This window comes from Saimiri boliviensis, chromosome 2, assembly GCF_048565385.1.
Source record: "Saimiri boliviensis isolate mSaiBol1 chromosome 2, mSaiBol1.pri, whole genome shotgun sequence".
Lineage (NCBI taxonomy): Eukaryota > Metazoa > Chordata > Mammalia > Primates > Cebidae > Saimiri > Saimiri boliviensis.
Window position 1 is genome coordinate 46038110 of NC_133450.1, and position 11130 is coordinate 46049239.

At 47.9% G+C, this 11130-nt stretch overlaps 1 gene segment (V, D, J or C); it reads left to right on the forward strand.

Annotated features, from left to right (window-relative positions):
• LOC101043507 (T cell receptor alpha chain MC.7.G5-like) overlaps nt 1-10038 on the forward strand; it is a 277290-nt gene extending 267252 nt beyond the window's left edge. The window contains 4 exon segments of the C gene segment in view: nt 5179-5451; nt 7221-7265; nt 8146-8253; nt 9504-10038. Coding sequence covers nt 5179-5451; nt 7221-7265; nt 8146-8252 — 425 coding nt within the window.
• Nucleotides 10039-11130: the final 1092 nt, after the last annotated feature.

The window sequence follows — 11130 nt, forward strand, 5'->3', positions numbered from 1 at the left end:
TGTCAGAGAAAGTTTGACTTGGGGGATCCTGGAAAGCAGGGACAGGAGATGGAGTGCCCCAGCCAGGCTGGCCCTGCCCAGGTTTAGAGTTCTTGTAAAGCACCATCTGATTGTGTATCATCTGGTAGCTACGGTAAGCTGAATTTTGGAGCAGGAACCAGGCTGGCTGTCCACCCATGTGAGTATGACCCTGCAAGTGATCAGCACAAAAAGAACTGACCATGAATCTATGAGAAAACAGGCCACGATTTATAGCAAACTTGGGGATATATTAAGAAGCACTCATTTTCCATTTCTACAAGCTCTCTTGGTGACTTAAAATGTTCCCATTTCTCATATTAAACACAGAAGTGCCAAGAGCCAATTGAGTAAATGAAAATCTGAGCAGAATAATTTATAGAAACATACAAAGAGTTCCAGATACTCAGTGCTTTCAAGCAAAGCCAATAATATCGGCACCAGATAATCCGAACATTCAGGAAATTTGCTAAATGCCCTTGGGGGAAAGAGATGAATTAATGGCAAACACAAATTCTCTTTTATTGCAGCAGGTAGCTAAATTCCCCAGATTGGCTAATAAGCATGGTATGGGGATACCTACTCATAGAATCTTCCTCTGTGGAGTTAGAAGCGTTTTCAACTTCCTCCTAAGGGTGAAAGCGGCCCATAGGGAGGCCCACAGACCTAGGGAAAATTTGGGCTCTACTATTACTAGCTGTTTTCTATAAAACTTCCACTTTCTCAACAGAAAAATGGCTGTAACTACATCATCATAATATGAGATAAAGGCCAAAATGTAAAAAGTAATCAATAAGTAGTAGCTTTTCTAAAATAATTATTACCGAGGTTTTGCTAATACTAAGATTTACATTATCATAAAGGGAAAGGGGAATCGCTTCTTTGGGAAATAAAAGATGTAAGCAACAAAGACCCAGGGAGCTGTTTAGAATGTTGCTCTGAGACCCCAGTGGGTTCCAGCAGATTAGCATCAAGAAGGTTATCTCAAAGACCTTACCCACAGTGCGGTACAGCAGTGCTTCCAACATAATCTTTGGATCAGGGACCAGACTGAGCATCCGGCCAAGTAAGTGTAGAATGAAGGAGGAGAGCAAGGGAGGGTGCGCAACTATTTCTTATTTGTCCAAAATGCCGAGTTTAAGCCCAGGTATTTTTCTCTGTAGGCTCCCAAAAGGTTTCTTCCACCCATCCCCAGAAAATCCTCCCATCCTTAGGCTGGGACCTTAGGAACCATGAGGCAGGCCATGAGAAAGTACTCCTGAACCTTCCACAAACATATCCAAGACACTGCTACTTGGAATTGGGGTTTTTGTTCTACTGAACTCTTGGTTTATTTGAAATCATAACTTCAGCCCAGGGCATCACAGCAGAATGGAGCAGGAGGAGAAGTGTACATATCAGAAGTGAAATTTCAATGCAAAAGAGCAGAAGGTCTAACTCTTAGGAGTGTGATTCTCCTGTCTTGTCAGGGAGATCAGTGCTTCTCTTATTTAAGTAATAGGTAGGTCCCGTGAGTTTCTGCAATGGTGTCACCTGTGGTGTGAATACTGGAGGAGCAATTGGTAAACTCACATTTGGGAAAGGGACCCATGTGTTCATTATATCTGGTGAGTCATCCCACGTGGCACCATTTGCAACCCCATGGGCCAGTGTCACTAATCCTTTCTTTGGGGATATCACTTATTAGTATGGTGAAGTTTGCTGAAGATGTTGTAACTAATTGTCTTAACAGAGGTCTGGGAAGGGAAAAGCATCATTATCTATATTGAATATTCATGTTTCTCTAGGTCAAACATGTTAAAATTTGACTTTAATCATTCAATGGATATTGTTAAATGCCTTCTATGTGACCATCACTCTATAAAATGTTAGACTGAGCATGAAGTCTAGGATGGATTCCTGTCCTGTCCCCAAGTTGTATAAAAACTAGATAAAGGCACAGAACTATTGTGAATTAAGCAGCCTGAAAACTATTTTAGTATTGACCAGTTAATGATGTCAACAGACACAGTAGAGACTGAGAGGGGATAGGGTGCTGGCTGAAAAGGTGGTCTAGGTTGAGAGAGTTTCATACAGTACAAAGGATTCATTGAGCCCTAAAAGATGGATAAGATCTGTATGGGCAGAGAAAGGAGACAAGGGGAGTTCCAGGCATAGAGAACAACAAGAATAAGGCATGAACTTGGGAATAAACAAGGCACATGCATTGTAGCCTAAGTAAACATCTGATAATAAAATTGGTTGAAAAAGCAGTCAGAGAAGATGTCTTTTTAGGCATGGAAAAAGAAAATATTAGAGCATTCAAGAGAATACAGAAATTAGGGCGGGGCCAGCAACTAGGAAACAATCTGATTTAGAGATGCAGACTAGAAGTAAAGGTGAGAGGAGCCAGCTGTGGCGTAGAGACCTCCCCTCTCCTTCCTCAGTGGGCTCTGAGAGGGGTCATCCCACACCTCAGAGGAGGAGAAACCTGAGGGATTCTGTAATAGAAACACTGGGAGTGGTATGAAGGTGTTACCTCCCAGATGCAAGTTAGCAAAGGAACCAGCGTTTCCATTTCTCCCGGTACATCTGCCCGTGCTCAGTTTCCTGAGGCTCACTTAGAGCCTCAGTGGGAACCAGAGTCAGTGTCACTAATTCTGATTTCTGGGTCCCTCGTGCCTAACTACAGGGAATAGATTTAATGGTAAGGGAGCTTTCAATCACTGCTGTGCCCGTAGGGACCTAAAGCACTAGAGCAGATGTGCTTCTGCAGTTCATTTTGAATTTAAAGGACAGTTTAGGATCTAGAATAGCTGAACTTCCACATTGAAAAATTGGTTCAGTCTTGCTAAGCCTACCTTCTGATACCATCAGTGATGGGATGTGTTTTTCTTACTAGGGTAAAATAGGATGTCGCTCCCCAAAGGGCTCTGGCAGACAGACCTCTAAAGACCTCTAAATTAAAAGTGACAAAGAGATAAAGTTGCACTAGAGGTACATGCGGATGAAAGTATAAAAAAGCTAAAAAAAATCAAGTACATCTAAACTCAGCCCCTGCTGCCATTTCTCCGTCTTGTGTTCTGCAGCATTGTGCTTTCTAGACCAACACTGTGCAATAGCACTTTGTGTGACAATGGAAATGTTCTGCCCATCTGCACTGTCCAATACAGTAGCCACCAGCTGCATGTAGCTATTGAGCTCTTGATATGAAGTTTTCATTTTTAATTGAAAAAAAATTTATTTCACATTAATTTTCATTTCAGTAGCCACATGTAGCTAGAGACTATTGTACTAGACAGAGCAGTCTAGACTGTCTCCAGTCTGACACCCACTGGCCCCAGGACTTGAGTGAGTGTTTAACCAGGACTCAAAGTTGGGCTTCTGCCCTTCCAAAGCAACCCCCTTTCCTCTTTAAAGCCAACCTGCATCTGGTGGCCCCTGATCCTCTGCCTTGTGGATCAGCACTTGTAGACTCTTCTGTCCCCCTCTGCAGTGCTGCCCAAGACCCCCACTGAGGTCTAACAATTAGGGGGATGTGTTGGTGGAGCCAATGGCTTTCCGTCTATCCCTTCCCAGCTAAGGAACTATATGGTAAGGCCTTCATCCACAGTGATGTCAGGCTGCCCAGGTATGGGGAGGTTGGAGGAAAGTAGGCAGAATCCTCTGGGGCCAGAGCTCTAGATGTCTCTCCCCACTGACAGTGGAGCCCACCCCTGCTCCACTGCGCTAGGGGCAGCCCCACACTGCAGGCAGCTCTGCCTCCACTCAGCATCCCAGGGGCTGATTTCTTTGGTTTTGGATTCAGCAGGATGTCTGCACTGCCGAGGCCACCATGGCTGGCTCAGCAAGTGGGGACGAATCACCAAGGTCTGAGAAATCTTGTGTGCATGTGAGAGGCTGTGGGAACAGAGAACCACTGGATGGGAAATTCTAATCCCCACCCTGCTGGAAACTCTCTGGGTGGCCCCAACATGCTAATCCTCCAGCAAAACTCTACTTCCTCCTCAAAAGGCAGGAGGTCGGAAAGAATAAACAATGAGAGTAAATTAAAAACACAAAATCCTACGGAAATACTAAAGAATGAGTCTCAGCCTCTAGCAGCTCCTGCTTTTTGAGGGCGAAGGATAGATACCGTGGCTCTGCGTGGCTCACTAGCACTTTATCATGTGACCCTATATTCTGGCAGGGTCAGTGGCTCCAACTAACATTTGTTTGGTACTTTAGTTTATTAAATAGATTTTTATATGGAGAAGCTCTCATTTCTTTCTCAGAAGAGCCTGGCTAGGAAGGTGGATAAGGCAAGGTATTCATTTTGCAGATGAAATTCCTGAGACGTAAGGAGCTGCTGTGACTTGCTCAAGGCCTTATATCAAGTAAACGGTAGCGTTAGGGCTTAGACACAGATATTCTGATTTATAGTTCAAAACTAGGAGAGAGAAATCTCCTGGTGGTATGATAGATTTCCCAGCTTCATGCCAATATGCCATAAACCTCCCATTCTTCTAATGCCCAGTCTAAGTCGGGAAGACCCCTCCAGATTCCAAGATGTACAGTTTGCTTTGCTGGGCTTTTTTGCATGCCTGCCAGAATTCGTACAGATGATGACTGCAAAATGAAGACCTACTTTCAACTCCTTTTTCCCCCCTCTAGAAGAATCAAATTGAATCTTTTACTTACCTCTTGCAAAAAAAAGAAAAAAGAAAAAAGTTCATTTATTCATTCTGTTTCTATATAGCAAAACCGAATGGCAAAAGTACCTTCTGTCCACACACACAAAATCTGCATGTATTGGTTGGTGGTCCTGTCCCCTAACGATCAAGCTACACGTCAGTTTTACAAGATAAATACTTGTACTACCTTAATGATAAGGAGTATAAGCAGTACTATTAAGTGGCCTTGCATTTCAGGTTTCCTTGAGTGACAGGCCGGGCCTGGCAGAGAATGTTCACTGAAATCATGGCCTCTTGGCCAAGATCGATAGCTTGTGCCTGTCCCTGAGTCCCAGTCCATCACGAGCAGCTGGTTTCTAACATGCTATTTCCCATATAAAGCCGAGACCGTGACTTGCCAGCCCCACAGAGCCCCGTCTTGTCCATCACGGGCATCTGGACTCCAGCGGGGGTTGGGACAAAGAGGGAAACAAGGTCATCTCCTAACCCTGACCCTCTTGTCCCACAGATATCCAGAACCCTGACCCTGCCGTGTACCAGCTGAGAGACTCTAAATCCAGCAACTCCTCTGTCTGCCTGTTCACTGATTTTGATTCTAAAATGAATGTGTCAGAAAGTAAGGAGTCTAAAGTGTACATCACAGATAAAACTGTGCTAGACATGAGGTCTATGGACTCCAAGAGCAATGGTGCCGTGGCCTGGAGCAGCAATTCCAATTTTAAATGCACAGACGCCTTCAGCGGCAGCTCTCTTCCAGAAAACACCTTCTTCTCCGGCTCAGGTAAGGGCAGCTTCGGTGCCTTTGCAGACTGTTTCCTTGCTTCAGGAGTGGCCTGGTTCTGCCCAGAGCTCTGGTCAATGGTGTCTGAAACTCCTCTGATTGGTGGTCTTAGCCTCATCAGTTGCCACCAAAGCTCTTATTTTACTAAGAAACAGTGAGCCCTGTGCTGGCAGTCCAGAGAATGACACGGGGAAAAAAGCAGATGAAGAGAAGTTGGCAGAAGAGGGCACTTGTCCAGCCTCAGTCTCCCACTGAGTCCCCACTGCCTGCCTTTGCTTGGACTGTTTGCCACTTAGTGCTCTTCTAGGCCCCATTCTAAAGCCCTTCTCTGAGCTGCCTCTCCTTATTTCTCCATCTGCCAAAAGATCTTTCCCAGCTCACTCAGCCAGTCTCACTCAGTCACTCATTAACTCACCAACCACTGATTGTGCCGGTACATGAATGTACCAGGTGTGGAAGTGGAGGAATAAAAAGTCAGATGACGGGTCTGCCCGGAGGAAGCTCCATTCTAGTTGAGGGAGCCCATCTGTCAGCTGGGGAATATCCATATAACTTCAGACTGGAATGTATTTTAACTCGGGGTTGAGAAAACAGCCACCTTCAGGACAAAAGTCAGAGAAGGGCTCTCTGAAGAAATGCTACTTGAAGGTACTAGCCATACCAAAGGCAGGGAGGGGACCCTACACAGGCCTGGGACAGGAGTTCAATGAGAAAAGAGTTTAACGAAGGAGACAGGGCTGGATCACAGGGCCTCCTAGGTCATGAGAGGCCAGACAGTATTCTAAGTATACCAGGAAGCTGTTGGGACACATAATTCGCTTTTTTTGTTTGTTTTTTGTTTTTTGGTTTTTTGTTTTTTTTTTTTTTGAGACAGTTTCACTCTTGTTGCCCAGGCCAGAGGGCAGTGGTGCAACCTCAGCATCCCAGGGTCAAGCAATTCTTCTGCCTCAGCCTCCCAAGTAGCTGGGATTGCAGGCGCCTCCCACCACACCCAGCTAATTTTTTTTTATATTTGCAGTAGAGATGGGGTTTCACTATATTGGCCAGGCTGGTCTGGTACTCCTGACCTCAGGTGATCATCTGCCCAACTCAGCCTCCCAAAGTGCTGGGATTACAGGCATGAGCCACCGCGCCCCGCCTGCTTTTCTTAAAGATCAAGCTGATTGCTGTGTGGAGAGTGGGTTGTAAGCCAAGAGTAGAAGCAGAAAGGGAAAAACTGAAGCAGAGAGATGACAGAGGCCTGGGCAGGGTGGTGGCAGGGATGAGAAGACAAAGAGGGGATCAAGGGAGGCAGCTGGATTTTAGCCTGAGCAGCTGAGTCCGATAGTGCTGTTTACTAAGATGAAACCAAGGAACAAATTCGGGGTACAGGGATTATACTTTTTGGAACACACAAAAGTACTTGTTTATACTCTTAATGGACCTTGTGACTATGCATGCCTCACTGCCTCCATTGGACCTCAGAATGAAGCCACACAAGGGCAGCATCCATGTGTGATGGCACCCTGTGGCCTGTGTCATGTAGCATGTACTTTGTACAATCAGTGTACATTGAGTAAGTAGAAACGGTGTCCAGAAGTCAAGGCATTGGTCCTGCCAGGGCCAGGGGCTCTCCCTAGCAGCTGCCATAGGCTGTAAGTTCCCTCCAGATCTCTCCACGAGGAAGTATGGAAAGGCTGCCAATCACCTGCCCAAGAACTAGGAGGTCTGGGGTGGGAGAGTCAGCCTGCTCTGGATGCTGAGAAAATGTCTGTGTGTTTCCTTTTTAGAAAGTCTCTGCGATGCCAGCCTGGTCGAGAAAAGCTTTGAAACAGGTAAGACAGGGGGTCTAGCCTGGGTTTTTGCACAGGGTTGAGGAAGTGATGAACCCACAATAACCCTGACTGGATGAGGGAATGGGAAGGAATGAGTAGACATGGGAATGAATGACAAACGCAAACAGCAGTTCAAGACCTGCTCAGAGCTGGGTGGGGTCTCTCCTGAATCCCTCTCACCATCTCTGACTTTCCATTCTAAGTACTTTGAGGATGAGTTTCTAGCTTCCATAGAACAAGGACTCTCTCCTAGCCCTCTGTATTTCTTTCAATAGCTCCACTGTCAAGAGAGCCAGGGAGAGCTTCTGGGTGACCCAGCTGAGAAATTTCCAACTCCTTTAGGGATAGCCCTCAACTAACCAGGTCATCCTGAGGACAGTTTCACTCCACAGCCAACAGGCTTTGCCTTCTTTCAAGAAAAGCAACAGTACTCGCGTAGGCTCTAGGCAAGGGTCCTGTCTCTCAAGAATCCCCTACCACTCCACACCCACCCTGGGCCCATATTCCTTTCCATTTGAGTTGTTATTGAGTCATCCCTCCCATGGGGGCTGAACTCACTAAGGGGCCCATCTAGACCCAAGGGATGGTGATGATAAATTCTGAGCACCAACCCCATACTCAGAAGGGCTCAGAAATAAAAAAAGGACCAAGTCTAGTCAGTGTTTTTGTCTCAAAACACAACACTGTTGACCCTGGAAGAATGCACAAAATATGTTTGCAAGGGGATATGCACCAAAGCTGCAAGGGAACAGCGATGCAGGAGCTGCAGGCCTCCCCTGCCCAGCCTGCTCTGCCTTGGGGGAAACCGTCGGTGCATCCTGCAGCCGTGCAGGCCTGGGACAGGCAAGCCCATAACCTCAGTGGCCTCTTGGTTTTACAGATATGAACCTAAACTTTCAAAACCTGTCAGTGATTGGGTTCCGAATCCTCCTCCTGAAAGTGGCCGGCTTTAATCTGCTCATGACTCTGCGGCTGTGGTCCAGCTGAGGTGAGAGGTGTTGAAGCTGGAGCGGGGATTAGGGGTGCGGGTCTCTGGGTGCATCCTAAGCTCTGAGAGCAAACCTCCCTGCAGGATCTTGCTTTTAGAAAGTCCAAAGCCTGAGCCCACCAAACTCTTCTAATTCTTCCTGTTACCAGCTCCTCTTGTTCAGTAACAATGGCCTGAAACGCTATAAAATACACTCATTTCCGCCGCCTCTGTTGAACCTCTCCCCTGTGAGGTAGGAAATGAGGAAACTGAGGCCACACAGCTCATGAGTGGAAGCAGAGAGACATCATTTACACCGCAGGTCTTATGTTGTACTTTCTCACCCTGTGACTGAAAGGAGTCCAAGGCCTCTCCTCATGTCCTCTCTCCCCACTATGGCTCTCTTAGCTCACTAGTAAGACGACCTTTACACTCATTATACCCTAATCCTGGCTACAGTCTCCACGCCCTCCTCCCCCAGGGCCCCCAGTCATCTTGCTGACAACTGCATCCTTTTCTGTCACCATCAAAAATGTTGGGTGCGGGGGCTCAAGCCTGTAATCCCAGCACTTTGGGAGGCAGAGGCGGGAGGAGGCCAGGAGTTGGAGACCAGCCTGGGCAGCAGAGGGAGACCCCTCCTCTACAAAAAGTAAAAAAATTAGCTGGGTGGGGTGGTGTACGCCTGTAGTCCCAGCTACTTAAGAGGCTAAGGTGGGAGGATCGCTTGAGCCCGGCAAGGCTGAAGCTGCAATGAGCTGTGATTGCACCACTGTACTCCAGCCTGGAAGACAAAGCAAGATCCTGTCTCAAAAAAATAGAAAATTTTTTTTTTTTTTTTTTTGAGACGGAGTTTCGCTCTTGTTACCCAGGCTGGAGTGCAATGGCGTGATCTCGGCTCAGCGCAACCTCCGCCTCCTGGGTTCAGGCAATTCTTCTGCCTCAGCCTCCTGAGTAGCTGGGATTACAGGCACACGCCACCACGCCCAGCTAATTTTTTGTATTTTTAGTAGAGACGGGGTTTCACCATGTTGACCAGGATGGTCTCGAGCTCTTGACCTCGTGATCCACCCGCCTCAGCCTCCCAAAGTGCTGGGATTACAGGCTTGAGCCACTGCGCCCAGCAAAAAAAGAAAATTTTTTTTAAAACTCCGGGGTTCATTTGCTCCTAGAACTCTACCACACAGCCCCAAACAGAACCATCTCTGTCACACCCCTGACAGTCCTGGGTCCTCCTCAGCGTCCAGCCTGACTTCTGTTCTTCCTCATTCCAGGTCCGGAAGATTATAAGAGAGCCTGTGCTCCCTGGTGCCTTCATCTGCACCACCCCTCCTCTCCCTCTCCAAGCAGAGGGAACACTCCCACCCCCATGGAGGAGAAAGCTGCTATCACCTCTGTGCACTCCCCTTCCCGCCCCCCGCGATGCCACCAACTGGATCCTACCCGAATTTGTGATGAAGATTGCTGAAGAGCTGCCAGACGCTGCTGCCGCCCCGCTCCCTTATTGCTGCTTGTCACTGCCTGACACGCACGGCAGAGGCGAGGCTGCGGCAGCCTCCCGCTCCCCAGAGCCTGCCTCCGCCACCCCACAGATGATGGGTCCTCAGTGGGTTCTCCTGGGCTCTAGGTCCTAGAGAATGTTGTGAGGGGGTTATAGTTTTTTAAATAGTGTTCATAAAGAAATACATATTCTTCTTCTCAAGATGTGGGGGAAATTAATCTCATTATCGAGGCCCTGCTATGCTGTGTATCTGGGCGTGTTGTATATCTTGCTGCCCATGGCTTCATTAAAAATGACCTGGAAGAGCAGAGACTGTGCCTCTGTTTGATTGGGTTCGGTTGGGTTTTCTGCTTGCTGGTGATCACTAGCTGGGCATAGAAAAACCACGGCATTTGTCCATGACGCTGTCCAGGAAGCCTCCTTCAACAGGCTGCCTCAGTCAACCTCTTGGAATAACCTCTAAAAGCTTCCGCTTAGCAGGCTATGCTGAGGGCCAGGAAAACCCACCTACCAGCTTGGGCCCCTCCTCTTCCATTCTCATGCAACACCACGGGACCACCCAAAGCAGGAGCCGAGATACATGGGTGTCAGTGACCTGAAGCAGACAGGGACCACACAGCAAGTGTCCCCAAAATGCCACCCACTGTCTCCTGTCCTACAGCAGCATTTCCTTTGCCTCTCCTCAGACTGGATTTCCACTGAAACTGCATTTCATGGCTGGGGACCACCCCCCGCTCTGCTGCCCAGTCCAGCCCCATGCCTGCCCCTGAGGTGTCCAACCCCAGGAGCAGGGTTAAGAGGAGGCTGTGACCCCAGCAGGACTTTATGCTCCCACCATCCCAGCTGTGAGAGTGAGGAAAAAGGAGATGAGCTGTCTCCCCACAAGCCCAGAGATTTGACCGAGGAGAGTAGGTGCCTTAAGCTGACACCTAGGAGAAAAGACATGGGCTCCCTGGGGTCTGCAAAATGCTGCGCTCTCCCTCCCGAGACTCCTGCTGCCAGAGCGTCTTTCCCTAGGGTCATGGATGCTGAGAGGAACACAAGTCAGACCGCGCCACCATCCACCCAGCAACTACAGCTACCAAGACCCAAAGCTGAGGCTTACCAATACCTGGGGGTGGGAGGGGGGTTCCATCCCAGAATACCTCCACGATTCCCCTGTGTGTCTGACCACCCCAGCCAGAAATAGGCAAATCCACTCAGCTACAATTCAGGCCTGCTTCTTTTCATAGGGATAGAGCTACGGGTTGAGTCTCCCTTATCTGAAATGCTTGGTACCAGAAGTGTATCTGGTTTTGGATTTTTGGGGGGAGGTAGGGGTGGAATATTAGCTCTCTGCTTACCAATTCAGCATCCCTAATCCAAAAATCTGAAATCCAAAATGCCCCAGTGAGCATTTC